The sequence below is a fragment of the Kogia breviceps genome, chromosome 19 (genome assembly GCF_026419965.1).
Source record: "Kogia breviceps isolate mKogBre1 chromosome 19, mKogBre1 haplotype 1, whole genome shotgun sequence".
Classification (NCBI taxonomy): Eukaryota; Metazoa; Chordata; class Mammalia; order Artiodactyla; family Physeteridae; genus Kogia; species Kogia breviceps.
Window position 1 is genome coordinate 44376748 of NC_081328.1, and position 17852 is coordinate 44394599.

Consider the following 17852-nt stretch of genomic DNA (forward strand, 5'->3'; position numbering starts at 1 on the left):
AATAGGAAAGAGTGAGGAATTCAGAGCGGTGTAACATAGGCATATGATGGGACACAGGCAGGATGAGAAACAATGCTAGAACCAAATCATAAAGAGTTTTTAGATGAAGGTATTTAACAGATCTGGTTTCTATAAGTAAATTCAAAGAAAATTCAAAGAACAAAGGTGGGCGGGGGGCCTATACTTTAAAAAAGACTTCAGACATACCAACAAAATACAGTGTGTAGACCTTTCCTGCATCCTGATTAGAACAAACTAATTATTCAAAAAGGGAGAACGGGACGAGGAAAAGAAGAATTGGAAATGTATCTCTTCATGACATGGATGAGGTTATCTTATTTTCAATTTGTTCATGTGTCTATCAATGAATGTTTATTGAAAATATTTTATTCCTATTTCTCATTTCTATAAATGTAAGTGCTAAGAAAACTTATTTTTATGAAAATTATTTTTAATGATCAACTAACAACTTGATTCGGTCCCTAATTTTGTTGAAATTGAAGGGTTGAAACCACGTGACTTGTGAAAAGATGTTAGTCACTGGAGTCACTGCCTTCTCAATAACCTCATCAATATTCTAATTTATCTCTTAGGTGCCCTGGAAGGCCTCTTACCCCCGGACAATGTACTATTGGGGATGGCCTAGAGATGTGCCTTTCTTTTGTAAAGTGAAAGGAAGAAAATATGAAAAACTGATCAACTTTAGAATCTGAAAATTGAGCTCCTTTAAAAATATCCATGGGCTTTCATTCTTTTATTTCACTCTCATTGTATGTATCACTAACTCTAACACTGACTGTTCAATTATTTCATCCATCAAGTCTTGTCTCTACTTGTTTACACTGTAGGTTCCCTGAAAGCAAGATGGGGATCCAAATCTCTTCTTGAAATCCCAGAACCTACACCTCAGGGTAAGGTGCATGTTAAGACTCTCAACAAATGATCACTGAATGTATATGTAAATATTTCACCACCATTCCAAGTCCTCTTTCTAGTTAGAGAAAAAAGACTTGAGATAACCAAACTGGAAATCAGAAGAAACTTGAAATATCATCACCAACCCTATTTTAAAGTAAGAAAAAGACTGGTTTACTACCTAAGCTTTCCTACCTATCTAAAATAAGAAAAACTCAAAACAACTAGGAAATAGAAAACTAAAATGTACAAGGATTCATATTTTATTACAAAAGATTTCTGGTACAACTAGCCTAATTTCTATGGAATTTGAATAACTGTACCAATTGTTCCCTCAACAAAATCAGTTGCTATTCTCTTCGTAAGATTCAAGAAAAAAATTTCATCAGATAAAATATTATATTTCGCCTTCACTGGTTTAGAATACTTGTAAAGTCAGGATCGCAACAGTAATTAAATTAGATAACAAATGAGAACAAGTTAAAACTACAGAGCTCAGAAAAAATATTAATTTTCTTCCTAACACTGACAGACTAGGTATATATGTGAATTTCTTAGGTGACACTGCAAAAGTAGATCTTTTTGCAGTGACTATCAGACTGATCTGCACTTTGTTGAGAAGTAAATTTTGCAGAGTATATGGTAAAGGAGTTCTAGCCATCAAGTCAAATATGAACTTGAATGCATACTTTGGTCCCCTATCTTTATAACTTAACATTGTCAAAATTACTAAGGTACAAACATCAGTTAATTCAGTAATAATGTCACAAAGAGAGATTCTATTATCTGTTTCAAATGAGGTCCTCTTAAACCATGTAAGCTTTTTACAATTTCATGAATCATTAATTCACAAATATTTACTGAAATATACTATGTACCAAGTACTGTGTTAGACATATTTTGAATGTGTCAAATACTATTTTACTTTAAAAAGATAGAAGAATCTTTAAAAATATTTTTTCTTCATTCTTCTTCCTTTACAAAATTCAATTTTTTTAAAGAAAGCTTTTTCAACCTTATTTATAGTATTAAATTTATATGATTCTGAATAATCTGACCAAGCAATAAGTTTTCTACTTCACTAGAGAAAGTTGTATTTAAAGCCTGACAACATAAGATCATACAAAAAAAAGTTGAATAAACTACCAATGTTTGCATTTCTAATATAACAAAAATAATTTTTGTATTGCTCCTGTACATGTAACAGAGTTTATATAAGAAAGTTTATCCTAAAGTATGGATGTGCATTAGAAGCCAGGATCACCTTTGATAGTTTCTAATTCTCCAACTCTATTTCAAGAACTCTTATGTACACTCTGGGTTTCTGTTTTACAGGTCTTTATTCACTGTTGACATCTACCTGTGCAGAAATATCTCCATCTACTGGCAACAGATGAAACTACAGGCTATTTTTGAAAGTACCAGCAAAAAGTCATTGAAGACTTGGATCCAAACAGTTCTCCCATCTCCAAAATCCTGAGCCATTCAAATTACTCTCCAAAGCTCTTCCACTTCTTACCAAAACTGGATGGAGGGGTTGAGGGAGAATACAATGAACTGTCTAAATGTTTGCTATATCATTTAAAGATAAAAATTATAACAATAGCTAATTTAGGGACTTCTCTGGTGGTCTAGTGAATAAGACTCCACGTTCCCAATGCAGGGGACCCGGGTTCAATCCCTAGTCAGAGAACTAGATCTCACGTGCACACCACAACTAAGAGTTTACGCCACAACTAAAGAGCCCACATGCCACAACTAAAGATCCCACGTGCCGCAACTAAGACCTGGCACAGCCAAATAAATAAAATATTTTTTAAAAATTATAACAATAGCTAATTTAACTACATGAATTCCTTACAACACACTGGTACCCCAAGGTGTACAAAACATTTATGCCTATTTTATAAGACATAATTTCATTTAAATCAATACCTATATTAATCATTATTAATGTTGCACTTGCTCCTATAAAACAGCATATAATTGGTTATGACTACTTTATTTAAAACACAATCTTTGGGGCTTCCCTGGTGGCGCAGTGGTTGAGAGTCTGCCTGCCAATGCAGGGGACGCGAGTTCGTGCCCCGGTCCGGGAAGATCCCACATGCCGCCGGAGCGGCAGGGCCCGTGAGCCATGGCCGCTGAGCCTGCGCGTCCAGAGCCTGTGCTCCGCAACGGGAGAGGCCACAACAGTGAGCGGCCTGCGTACCAAAAAAAAAAAAAACAATCTTTGGGCTTCCCTGGTGGCGCAGTGGTTGAGAATCCGCCTGCCAATGCAGGGGACACCAGTTCGAGCCGTGGTCCTGGAAGATCCCATATGCCGCAGAGCAACTATGCCTGTGCTCCACAACTACTGAGCCTGCGCTCTAGAGTCCATGTGCCACGTCTACTGAGCCCGTGCACCACAACTACTGAAGCCTGCACACCTAGAGCCCGTGCTCTGCAACAAGGGAGGCCACCACAATGAGAAGCCCATGCACCTCAACGAAGAGTAGCCCCCACTCGCCACAACTAGAGAAACCCTGCATGCAACAACGAAGATCCAACTCAGCCAAAAATAAAAAAATAAAGAAAATAAAAATAAAATTTAAAAAAAAAACAATCTTTAACGAAATTGAGTTATTTGTAGTAAGGTGGATGGACCTAGAGGCTGTCATACAGAGTGAAGTCAGAAAGAGAAAAATAAATATGCTAACACATATATACGGAATCTAAAAAAAAAAATGGTTCTGATGAACCTAGGGCCAGGACAGGAATAAAGACGCAGATGTAGAGAATGGACTTGAGGACACAGGAAGGGGGAAGGGTAAGCTGGGACAAAGTGAGAGAGTAACATTGACATATATACACTACTAAATGTAAGATAGGAAGCAGCCTCGTAGCACAGGGAGATCAGCTCAGTGCTTTGTGACCACCTAGAGGGGTGGGATAGGGAGGATGGGAGGGAGACTAAGAGAGAGGGGATATGGGGGTATATGTATATGTATAGCTGATTCACTTTGTTATACAGCAGAAATTAACACACCATTGTAAAGCATTTATACTCCAATAAAGATGTTAAAAAATAACACAATCTTTGTACACTACTATATGTAAAACATAACTTATAAGAACCTACTGTATAGCTCAGGGAACTCTATTCAATACTCTGTAATGACCTATATATGGGAAAAGAATCTAAAAAAGAATGGATATATGTATAACTGATTCACTTTGCTGCACAGCAGAAACTAACACAACACTGTAAATCAACTATACTCCAATAAAAATTAATTTAAAAATAAAACAGTCTTTGATCAAAATGTCAAAATACATTAACATAATACTTTACAGCTTGAACAGTATTTTTCACATACATTATTTCTTATCTAGCAGGATCCTAAAATAAATAACAGTGTCATTTTAAACATGCATTTATAACTAAAAGCATAGGCACCAAGAAAATAAGTGACTTGCTTAAAGGCACAAAGCTTATCAGTGGCATAACTAGGATATGAACCCAAATTTTCTGCCTCCAACTTCTATACTCTTTCTACAACATCCCAACTGCCTCCAACAATAACAGTAAATAGGTCTACATTACAGATGTCTGCTTTGTGACAGTTCCCAGGAATGCACTGTGGTCAAATAAAAAAAGTCATCTTAGATTTTAATAAAATTAAGCTTTTTCCACATACAGATGGCCAACAGGCACATGAAAAGATGCTCAACATCGCTAATTATTAGAGAAATGCAAATCAAAACTACAATGAGGTACCACCTTACACCAGTCAGAATGGTCATCGTTAAAAACTCTACAAATAACAAATGCTGGAAAGGATGTGGAGGAAAAGAGAACCCTCCTACACTGTTAGTGGAAATGTAAATTGGTGCAGCCACTATGGAAAACAGTATGGAGGTTCCTCAAAAAACTAAAAATAGAGTTGCCATATGATCCAGCAATTCCACTCCTGGGCATATACCCAGACAAAAGTCTAATCCAAAAAAGATACATGCACCCAAAAGTTCATAGCAGCACTATTCACAATAGCCAAGACACAGAGACAACCTAAATGTCCATCAACAGATGAATGGACAATGAATATATGTGGTACATATATACCATGGAATACTACTCAGCCATTAAAAAATAATGAAATAATGCCATTTGCAGCAACATGGATGGACCTAGAGATTATCAGTAAGTCAGAAAGATAAAAACAAATACCATACAATATCGCTTACATATAGAATCTAAAATGTGACACAGGACTTCCCTGGTGGTCCAGTGGTTAAGAATCCACCTGCCAAGGCCGAGGACATGGGTTTGAGCCCTGGCCCAGGAAGATCCCACATGCCGCAGAGCAACTAAGCCCGTGCGCCACAACTACTGACCCTGCACTCTAAAGCCCAAGAGCCACAACTGCTGAGCCCGAGTGCCAGAACTACTGAAGCCCGCGTGCCTAGAGCCCGTGCTCCAAAACAAGAGAAGCCACTGCAATGAGAAGCCCACGCACTGCAACGAAGAATAGCCTCACTCGCAACTAGAGAAAGCCCACGCACAGCAATGAAAACCCAACATAGCCAAAGATAAATTAATTATTTTTAAAATGTGACACAAATGAACGTATCTACCAAACAGAAACAGACTCAGGGACACAGAGAACAGAACTGTGGTTGCCAAGGGGGAAGGGGTTGAGAGAGGGGTGGAGTGGGAAGTCGGAATTAGCAGATGTAAGCTATTATATATGGAATGAATAAACAACAAGGTCCTACTGTACAACACAGAGAACTATATTCTGTATCTTATGACAAACCATAAAGGAAAAGAATATTTTTAAAAAGAATATATATATGTATAACTGAATCACTCTGCTGTACAGCAGAAATTAACACAACATTGTAAATCAACTATACCTCAATTAAAAATTAAGTTTCTTCCTTTCTTTTGTCTTATAGGAAAAAATGCTCATAATATAAAATATAAGTTTAAGAAAACCATCAGGACTTCACTGGTGGCACAGTGGGTAAGCCTCTGCCATCCCAATGCAGGGGGCCTGGGTCTGATACCTAGTCAGGGAATTAGATCCCACATGCATGCCGCAACTAAGGAGCCCACATGCTGCAACTAAGGAGCCAGTGAGCTGCAACTAAGGAGCCCACCTGCCGCAACTAAGAGCCGGCACAACCAAATTAAGTGATTAATTAATTTTTTTAATTTAAATTAAAAAAATAAAAAATAAAATAAATAAAATTTAAAAACCATAATCCAACCCACATTTGACAAAACAATTATATCCTTTCTTTTCTGTTGCCACATTTTAGATATGTTTATTTTTTTATCCCACCTTTTTCCAAAAATGAGTTGAGGGGGCTGATAGCTGGTAAACAGCAAACTCTGTTAAGTCATGCTTATTGTAATCCACTTTCATCAGTAAGAGACAAAAATAATAATAAACTTTTTTAAGATTCATAATAGAAATGTTGAAAAGAAAAATATTGAGCCCAACCTAGGTTTATTCTGATTTCTTATATCTCCATTCATGGTACTATAGAATTTTTAAAAATCAATGTCTGACACATGTCAAGAAATTGATAAATATTTGTTGACTAAATAAATGAAATAGGCTCTAAAGCAGGGGTCCCCAACCCCCAGGCCATGGACTGCTAACGGTCTGCTGCCTGCTAGGAACCTGCTAGGAACCGGGTGGCACAGCAGGAGGTGAGCGGCAGGCTAGCGAGCAAAGCTTCATCTGCCACTCCCCATTGCTCACATTACCGCCTGAACCATCCCCTGCCCGTCCATGGAAAAACTGTCTTGCACGAAACCAGTCCCTGGTGGCAAAAAGATTGGGGACTGCTGCTCTAAAGCATTACAAGATACAAAGTATTATGGGGTCCTAAATTAAAGACTCAATTATGCTTATTAAACTATCAAAATGTTTATGAAAAGTTCAATCAATGTTTGAAATCAGAAGATTTAAGTTAAAACTACAGTAATAGGAAAGTGTGAATTATAAATAATAAACTTATAAAGAAAAGAATTATAGATGAATGAACAGAATAGAGTCCAGAAATACAACATGTATGTTGTCAACTTTTAGCCAAGGTGCCAAGACAACTCAACAGAGGAAACAAAACCATTTTAACAAATGGTGTTAGGAAAATTGGATATCCATATGAAAAAAAAAGAACCTGACCCTTACTTCTCACAGCAAATTTTTAAAAAGTTAAATTTCGGAGGGTCCTACACCAAAATGTAAGTGCTAATATTATAAATATTGCAGAAGAAAACACAGAAAATTTTTAGAACTGTGGATTAGGAAAAGATTTCTTATATAGGACATAAAAAGCATGAACCATAAAGAAAAAAATTGACAAACAGGGCTTAATCAAAATTCAAAACTTCAGCTCTTTGAGACACTATTGAGGAGGGAAAAATGCCACAGATTAGGAGAAAATATTTGCAAAACACATATCTGATAAAGGACTTGTATCCAGAATAAAAAAAGAATTCTCAAAACTCAATAATAAGAAAACAACCCAATTTTAAAACTATGAGCAAAAGATTTGAACAGATATTCACCAAAGATACACAGATGATAAATAAGTCCATTAAAAGATGCTTAACACCATAGGTCAAAGGGAATTAAAATTAAAGCTACATTGAAAGCTACACTGAAGTAATCTCTACACACCAATTAGAATGGCTAAAATCAAAGACTGACAACAGCAAGTACTGAAGCGTTGGCTAAGATTGGGAGCAACTGGAACTCTCAGACAACACTGGTAGAAACACAAAATGGTACAACTTTGAAAAACAGTTTAGCAGTTGTTGTTTTTTTAAGTTAAACACATACTTACCATATGATCCAACAATCCTAAACATTTACCCAAAGGAAATAAAAACATGTTCACAAAGAGAGGTGTACCCAAATGTTCATAGCAGCTTTATACATAATGGCAAAAAACTGGAAACTAATGTCTGTGGATATTTGTGAATGGATAAACAAAATAGGGAATGTGTGTACAATGCAATATTCCTCAGGAATAAAAGGAACAAACAACTGATACACAACATGGATGGACCTCAAAAGCACTATTCTAAGTGAAAAGAAGCCTGACTCAGAAGACTACATACTGTATGATCCCAGTAACATAAAATTCTAGAAAAGGTAAAACTATCGCAACAGAAAGTAAATCAGTAGTTGTCAAGGACTGTGGATATGAGGAGACTGGCTGTGAAAAGGCAGGAGGAAACTTTTGGGAAAGAAACAAATGCCATTTGTGCAATCATCTATGTAGGAATTCCTACCTAAAATCAGGATTTTAAACTAAGTTTTATGTCTGATGTCAATTTTTAGTAAGAAACCAAATGCCAAACTTAAGACACATGTTGATATTTCTTAATTCATATCAAATGCTGTTTTTAAAAAGTCAATGCCTTTAGAAACGATTCTAAAACAAACACAAAATTCTTCACTTTGTTCAATTAATTATGTATTAGTGAAAAAATACAAAAGAAAAAAAATTTTAATGTTAGCATTCAACTGTAAAAAGTGCCAAATAATGATACCTGGAAAACTAGCATTAGTGAAATATTAGTAGGCTTACTGTTCAGCAAAGTTGCTCTAATCAAGCAAAAACAGATATGACTGCAATCTTAAATACAAGCCAATAACTAAGGTTAGAAAATACAATGGATATGCCACAAATATAAATTAGCTGGAATTACATTAAAACATAGGAAGAAAACTATTAAAGTATCCTAAGCAATATGAACAAAAGCTTAAATAAACGTAAAAACATAGCATGTTCCTAGGTGGTAAAACTAAATACATTTAAATGCCTCCTTTTCCCAAATTAATGCATTGTAATTACAATCCCAATGAAATTTCTTTTTAAATTTAACAATTTTAATATTCACATGTAAGAGCAAATAAGTAAAAACAGCAAAAAAAAATTTCTAGCACAATGAGAATATTAAACTAAATTATAAAGCTACAATAATGAAGAGTATGGCATCGAACAAGATATAATCTATTATAACTAATTTGTTAACATAACTAAAAAGATATCCACCACTATGGAAAGGAAAAATTGATTAATAAATAATGATGAGATGACTGAGTAGCAATTTTGGGGGAAACATCTTCCTAAACCATTTTTTAAAACACTAAAATAAAATGTACTTAAATATTTACTAAGCCTCTGAAGAAAAGGGATTTCCTAAGTATAGAAATGACAGGAAAAACAAAGGAAAAGTTGGACAAATTTGACTACTAAAGTAACAAGTTTATTCAAAATCATTTTTCTTTCCAAAATGATCAAAATTAAAAGTCAAATAACAGACTGGGGAAAATGCCTGTAACAAATATGACAAAAGATTAGTATCTTTTTTAATTCTCAGGCAGATCATTATGAAAAACACAAATGGCCTAAGTGGTAACTAGGACAAGACCAAACAAGGCAACAAAGAGAAATATAATTAGTAAACAGACAGGAAAATATTCAACTTCACAAGAAAATGTTAAATACTATATGCCATGAAGTTAACGAGCATTTTAAAAAACAAGAGCCAATTCTTGTAATAGAATATTAAGAGGGACACATTTATTCAATGATGCTCTAAACAGGCACAATTCTTTTAGGAAACAGTCTGACGAAAAATTAATCAAGAACCTAAAAAGATCCACATCCTTTAATGCAACAGCACTCTATGAAAATATCCTAAGAAAACAATCCTTAAAAAAAAAAATTATCCATACCAAGATGTTTACAAATTATCTGTAACAACAGAATTTGGAAATAAAAGTTAAAACAAGAAAAATATATGAACAATGGTTGTTATATAGCATTCTCTTAACCGGTTATCCTAAAATCAGTCTTCGTGGTTCCCATTCCAGTCCATCCTTCCTATTGCCCAAAGGTTAACGTTTCTAAACATCAAATATATCGAAGCTTAAAATCCTTCAATGGTTCCCACTACCTTAAAAAAAAAAAAAATCAAACTTCTTGACAAAATATAACAAGGTCCTAAAATGGGTTGGTCCCTGTCTAACAAGCCTCACCTCTTGCCACTCACATCCAGTGCATCAGCCATAAAAAACACATATAAAACTACACAGAATTACTTCTATGTCTCCAGCATTCATTCAAAATAAAATGCCAAAAGGCTCTTAATGCATGCTGACACAGGATTCTGCCTTCATGGAGCTTACAGCATAGACAACAAATGCCCTTCACTGAGTTAGGTCTGATGCTAAAGGAACAGCCTCTTAGTCACAGAGGACAGGTCAACACAGGTCAAGGAAAGATCTGTGGATAAGGGTACCTTGAGTTGAGCCTTAAAAGATAAGCAAGTATCTCAAGGGACAAGGGTAATTCCAAATAAATGAAATTATTTTATTTTCCACACAAAATCCTGTAAGTTTGTAACAAGTTTTCTAGACAGATAGCTTGGGTTCTAACATGTACTTATTAACCTCTCCGAGTTTCTCCTACCTCTTGAAGCTATTATGAGAATTAAAAGTAATAACAGATGAAAACTTAATACAGTGTCTGGCACTTAATAAGCATTCAGTATATGTCCCTCATACAGAAACACATAACAATGTTGATTACAACAGTATATTTCAAGGGTTCAGCTTTCTTAGAGCAAAGAAAGTAACAGTAAACAAAAACAAAGGCAAAGAGAAAAAGCAGTAAGAACAGGGTTAAACATATCACCATACAGCCAAATGGTTCTCTCTACATACCATGATGATATCCTTGTACTACACATTACAACAGCACAATAACTTATATTCATAATGATACTGAATCATAAATAAAACATTAAGTTCTGTTAAGTGTGGTCTATTTGAAAGGAGTAGGGCATATTACATCTTTAAAAGCCTTCAAAATCTTTACTGAAAAATACCTAAAATTAAAACCTTGCATGGCTAAAGCATGGATCTTCATTTACCTTGAAAACTTGAGCAACAGGAAAAAAGTAGAATCCATGATTAAACTCTCTCTCTCTCTCTCTCTCTCTCTCACCAATGAAAACCAAACTACATGAAGCACCAAGGCAGGTTCAGTCCCCCCGCCTGAAAGTTAGACTAGAAGAGAGAAACTTAAGAGAAAAGGAAGGAGCTAAGCCACATTGGCTTCCTCCTCAGAAACCAAGAAAAAAAAAAAAAAATGAACTGGGGACATTCAAATCACTAACACCCCTAGAACAAGTCATTATGGTATACAGGCACATTCCCACTTAGAAAACTGCGAGGTATAATCAAGTTGTAATTTTTAAAGCCTTGAATCAATAAAATATGCAGTAAAACAATACTAAGATACCAGCATATCTAAAGTGAGACTTTTAAAGGTAATTTTCCTTTAGCTATAGACAAGGTTAACCTCATTACTGCTTAGAGTTTTATAAATTAACAACATGAGAAGCACTGTACGAAAACACTGAAATTACAAAAAGGTCTGCAATAAATGTTCTGGAGAAGTAATCTGTTATTTCTGCATATCTAAGAATTTTAAATATTAGAAATTATAGGGGCTTCCCTGGTGGCGCAGTGGTTGCAAGTCCGCCTGCCATGCAAGGGACACAGGTTCGTGCCCCGGTCTGGGAAGATCCCACATGCCGCGGAGCGGCTGGGCCCATGAGCCATGGCCGCTGAGCCTGCGCGTCCGGAGCCTGTGCTCCGCAACGGGAGAGGCCACAACAGTGAGAAGCCCACGTACCACCAAAAAAAAAAAAAAAAAAGAAATTATACTAACTGCTTTTTCCAGCCTTTGGTTTTCAAAAACAGTAATATAAAAAATTACCCCCAACTTTTTTTTTTACCATCAAAGAATATCTTCTATCCAAACCATCATACAAAAAGCCTATTCATAAGTATAATGTATAAAAATTTTACATTTTATAATCAATTTGCTCTACAAATACTAGTTGAAATTGACAGCTTTACCATACAGCCCATTTTAATGATCAAGTGTTAATGTGTCATAAAAAATAGAAGTAGCTTGATGGGCCAAATCAGATTTTAACCGCCAATGACCTGAGGAATCTCAAATTTGGGATTAAATTAGCCCTTCCTTCTTTGCATCAACAAATACTAAACAGTTTGCTAGTTGACTGTGGTCTCAGGAATAACATGTGGAAAAGTTTAATATCTCTTGTGGGCAGAGATCTCATGGTTCAAATATTTTTCCTTCAGTTTGTATGTATGTGTGAGAGAGTGTGTGTGTGTGTGTGTGTGTGTGTGTGTGTGTGTGTGTATGTGTGTGACAGATAGACACCATGCAAGAGTTGTTTACATCTTTCAGTAAAGGGGCAACTCTACATTAAGGATATGATTGAGTAACTACAATTCATAAGGTACCTGGGAATCAAAGACCGTCTATAAATTTAAAATACTAGTATGGTATTAATTTAAAGCAAAGAACAATTACTTTAAATCATCTTACAGCCCAAGTGTATTGTAAACCAAATAAAAAATCACTATGGGATCTGGTTTTTTTCTTTAATTTTCCTCTCTTATGGAACCCGAATCTAAATGAACTGTTAAACACTTAGTCTAAAGGTATGCCAAACATTTCTTAAGGTCTTAACAAAGAATCAACTTTTTTTTTTAAACAAAACGAGGCCTAGGTTAAATATTTTATTTGGCTTCTCAAGATGGACTAAAAAGTTGGGCACCAGCTCCAGACCAATTCCTGGACGCACATCAAACACAGCCCTGTCATTTATCCAGTCAGTCAAAACAATCTTTTCCATCTAACTCTTTTAATGTTTATGTCCTAAAAAGCTGCTAATTGAATCCAGCTCTTGAAATCTATTTGTTAAAATCTATACCATCTAATCTGTAAATGAACAAAAATGAAAAAATACATGTTAACTTCCCTGGCAAAACAGAAGAGAATCCACCATACGTAACCAAAATGGAGAAGGTGATGTTTTTAATATTTGAATAGTTTTCTCTTAAAATATGACAGAGACAAATTCCCAACGGTTTTAAGAAATTGAGAGTACCTCAAACTGTTTTTACAATTAAGGGGACACAGTGTATTTAAAATTCCTCAGAAAAATCTAAAAATACAAAATCACTCTACAAATTTAGCCCAGTATTTTTTTGGAGGGATAGGGAATAAGTGTAATCTTTTCTCCTAACTTTACTCGTGAATTTTTATAATGTATCATATTCAGTAAGGAAACCACAGATAAACACTTTAAGATCTGTTGAGTCACACTAAAAACCTCAAACTCATTTTATCTGCAGAAAATCAAAATCCCTGTTTTCTCCTTCATTTTCTTACTGTATATACAGTGTAAAAGGAATTAAGTGGCCACCAGCCTATTACTTTTTGCACACCTAGAATCACAGGTTCTTTCGATCATCACTGATACAGGACTGACTCCAGAGAGGAACAGATAGAGTAGATAAACTCTAAAGCAACAAAGATCCCTTATAAAGGTTTCCATTGCTTCGTAAGAAAATAAGGAAACTGAATGGGGGGAAGTAGGGGAGACAGGCATCTCCCAATCCAGGTTTTCCATTAAGAACCACTCAGTTAATGATTCTTTGCAATCTTCCCTAAGGAAAGTAAAACTGTCATGAAAGTAATATATTTTAAAAACTGCAGCCAACATATACAGTCAGGCTAAATTCTCAAATACCTAATTCACTGCAAGTTTTTATCTTGAAAGTTCAGCCAGTGGACTGGGATGTGACACACAAGCATTCAATTACAAAATTAGTCCATATAAATCTCAAAGTCTAGTGGAGGCAAACATAATTACAATTTATTCTTACACGCGCACTCACACACACATACACATATTCTCTAAGGAAAGCCACCTTTCTCACCACACATCTGAATATCAACGTGGATAATTAAGAATGAATACTGAAACTAGGATAAGTACACTGGTTTTCATTACACTTTTCAAACCCCAAATAATTTTTCCTTATAATGGGGTAACACGACCATGTAAGAATATCAAAAATGGCACTGTAAGCAAAACGTACCTGTAACGTTAAAGATTTCATGCACTTGTAATCATAAACACTTTGTAAGAAAAGCCTGCTATCTAGCAACCCCTCCAGACATTCTTTTCCATTTAGAAAAGGAAAGGGGAGGAGAGTGGGGAGAGAGAGAAAACTTCGCTTAAAGTCTGAGTACATACTTAGAAATGGACCCCCCAAAATGTGTTTTTAAAGCAGGTCTAGAGTTAGCAGTGAGACACAAGTTCTGCGGCCTACAAAGAACAACCCCAAACACGCTACCCTACAATCAAATACTTCCAAAACACAGAGGGTACAATGAGCCCGAGTCGTCGGATCAGGCAGACACACCGGAAAAGTCAACCTCAGTCTCCTTCCCTCTCAAAGCCGTGCGTTTCAGGTGTGTGGCACCGGCTGCTGTGGCTGGCAGCAGAGAGGGAGGGTTCTGCACGCGGGCACAAGTGGGCGAACAAGTTAACAACCAGAGAAGCACACACACACACACACTCTCCCGTTAAGCGCTCCATCTTTAAGGAGTGTTTACTGCGCGCAGTCACCAGCCGGATTCAATAATCCCCGCCACAGGAGCTCCTCATCCCCTCCACGACCCCACCTGGGCAGTAGCCCAAGGGCTGGTCCCCGACGCCCCGGGAGAGAACTGTGCTTCTCGGCCCAGGCTTTTCGACCTCAAATCCTCCAGGAATTCCAACCGGGGGAACCCCCCCAACAAAAGACACCCGAGTCACCCTTGGCTTTTGTAAGAATTTCCAAACAAGGCAGAGTGGTTTGCAATTACTCTCCTTGAACTAGGCCTTCCCACGTTCCCGACTCTCCACTCACCATTAAATCGCGACCCTGGCCCTTCTCAAGGCCACAGGCACCCCCCTGCCGGCTCGGCCACCCCGCGGCCGCCCTGGCCCGGCTCCTGCCGCCCGCCCATCCCCCTCACCTGTCAGGCGCAGCTTGACGGGCCCGTTCCTCCGGCCCCCGGGGTTAGACATGTCCCCGGCGGCGGGGGCGGCGGCGGGGCAGCGGCCGCGGCGCGGGGCCCGGGGCCGGCGGGCGGCGGGCGGGGCGGGGGCGACGGCGAGGCGCGGCGCAGTCACCACAGCGGCCGGGGCTGGGGCCCGAGCAGCCGGCGCCGCGGCCGCCACGGCCGGAGGGTCCCGGATGTGCCGAGCGTCGTCGCCATGAGCCGCGGAGGGAGCGGGACGCCGAGCTCCCCCCTCCTCCCACTTCTCCTTCCTCGGCCCGGGACGCACAACAAAGCGGCAGCCGCGGCCGGCCGCGCCGCCTCCGCCCGCTCCCGCGCCCCCGCTGCCTCCACGCAGCCGCCTCCGCCTTTCCCTCCTCTCAGCTCGGCAAGGCCCAGGAGCCGACGGAGCCGGTCGGTTGAGGCGGGCGGTGCTCGGCGGCGCCGAAGCAGGACTCGGGGCTCGGCCGCTTCCTCCTCCACCCGCCCTCTTGTCTGAGGGAACCGGGTCTTGGGGCCGCCGCCGCCACTCGTCGGCTCCGGGGGCGGGGAGGAGACGAGGGGCGGGACCGAAGGGGCGGGACCGGAGGGCGGGGCGGGGCCGAAGGGCGGGGCCTGGGCAGGCGCGCGCAGGGTGCCGGGGGCAATGGGGCGCCAGGCCCGGGTTCGGCCTGGGCGCGGCGGTTTGGGCTGGTGTGTCCTGCTGTCCCATGCAGGAACTTGAGGAAGGAGCGGGCAAAGCAGCAGAGTGGCGGCGCCAAGGTCTGTGGTGCCAGGATGGCCTAGTGTTCAGCCCGCTTAAGGGAAAGCTTTCGTCAGTGCAATGCAGACCGCTTTTATTAGACGCCCACTGCGTGCAGGGTTCCGAGAGGCTGGGGCGAGCAGTTATAACCGAATCCGCTGCGCTCGGGATTGAGCGTTGCTGGGGTGAGGGAAGAGACACTATTCCCTTACCGAGGGTTCCAGCAAATCCCCCGGGGTGTTTTGCTCCTGGTATCGTAGTTGCCACCACCCTCCAGGACTCACCTGGTGAACGATATCAGGTTACCGGCCTGCTTGGGCTCTTTTTTCAGCTGTAGCTCAAGGATAGGAGGATAATAATGCCTGCAAGGATAATTAACAAGATAAGCCTTCGAGAGCAATGTATGAAAAGCTCTTCGTACAGTACTGTATTTCGTTATCTCAGGAGGGAAAAATTAGAAAATGAAATAAAAATAAGTGTACCTTACCCTTTGACCCTGTAATCGCACTGTTAGGAATTCATTCTTGATATGATAGTACAGATGTTCTTTGCAAACTTCGGTTAATAACAAAAGGGGGATGAGCTAACAGCCTAATGGCGAATTACATCAACAGCATGGGTTTTAATGCCGCCATTTAAATGGCAATTATGAAGACCATATAATATGGAAGAGTTTACAAATAATCAAGCTTAAAAGCAGAATAAAAAGTTGTACGTATGCATGCAAACTTATGCATGGGGAATTTTTTGTGTGCTTTGTTAGTTTTGCTTAAGACTACTACTATTGCAATTTTAAATGTTTAATAAAGTCTGATATATTTAAATCCTAAGTCAGTGTCAGTCATTTCTTTTAATTTATCAGTGATGTCATTTTATTCTCCAGATCAAGTTACCTCCAAGAACATCTCATCAGTCTGGATACAGCCCTACAATTAAAGTGATCCACAAATTATATAAAGTTCTGGAAGTTAGACTAGAAATTCAGGGGACGGTGCTAGAAATTCATTCAACAAATACTGAGTGCCTACTATGTGCCAAGCAGTGAACAAGTTCCTTTAGAAATGCTTATTTGTGCTACAGAAGCTCTGAAGATACACTAATCAATTTCACCAATAGTTGTGATCACAATTTAAACGACTAGATGTATAATGGCAGTAAAACTTAGCAAACTGATGTATGTATACGCATTTGCCTCATTCTAATGGCACCCACTGTTCCCAACCACCCACTAACACAATTTGTAGCTTTGTATTAGGTAACAGAAGTTAGGATTTCAAAACACAATGGAGGAGCTGTGGAGATTGCCTGTTGTGAAGTTTAAAGCAGTACATTCAAATATGTAAGTGACAGCTCAGAAAAATGTATACATGCTTAATATGCAGAGGAGGATTTATTTACGCTTGCCTGCATGTAAGTTTAAATCTCATTGTTTAAAAAAAAGACTCATATAAGGATACTTTAGGGACTTCTCTGGTGGTGCAGCAGTGGTTAAGAATCCACCTGCCAATGCAAGGGAAACTGGTTCGAGCCCTGGTCCAGGAAGATCCCACATGCCGCGGAGCAACTAAGCCCATGCGCCACAACTACTGAGACTGCACTCTAGAGCCCTCAAGCCACAATTGCTGAGCACGTGTGCCACAACTACTGAAGCCCACATGCCTAGAGCCTATGCTCGGCAACATTGTGCTTACCACAATGAGAAGCCCCTGCTCGCCACAGCTAGAGAAAGCCCGCGCACAGCAACGAAAACCCAACGCAGCCAAAAATAACCAACAAATAAATAAATAAATAAATTTTTTCAAAAAGAATAAAACCATTTATACTATTCAGGAGAGCTAAACTTTCATTGGATTACATTTCAGCATTAGATGCTCAGCATTGCTTCATCATGGCAACACTTGTAGACATATTTTTGAGAAAAAAAGGGAGGAATAACAATTCTTAGAAATTCACTCTTTTCTTTCTTCCTAAAATAGAAATCTACTTCTAATGTAAATTGTACTTGCACATGTCTCTTATGGGTATGGGAATTGCAGAAAATCTTTTCAAAGCCTTTTTATTCCCTTATGACTTCTAATTTGCTCTCAGTGGAATTGTGCACCTTTTATTGAATCATTGTTTTAGGCATCTTTCTCAAGTATACTAACTCCACCTATTTTATACCAATAAAATATGTCTTTTTCCATAAATGCCACTTAATAGAACCTGCCAATGAAAATGCTGTAACAACTCGTTAAATAGC

The 17852-nt window shown here is 38.8% G+C and overlaps 1 protein-coding gene across 2 annotated transcripts in view; it reads right to left on the reverse strand.

Moving 5' to 3' along the window:
- Window positions 1–14942, reverse strand: part of SMURF2 (SMAD specific E3 ubiquitin protein ligase 2) — a 117246-nt gene extending 102304 nt beyond the window's left edge. For both annotated transcript variants that reach the window (XM_067022227.1, XM_059046909.2), the window contains exon 1: window positions 14845–14942. In XM_067022227.1, the coding sequence (XP_066878328.1) occupies window positions 14845–14896 (52 nt within the window). In that variant the 5' untranslated portion in view covers window positions 14897–14942. The remainder of the gene's footprint in view (window positions 1–14844) is intronic.
- Window positions 14943–17852: the final 2910 nt, after the last annotated feature.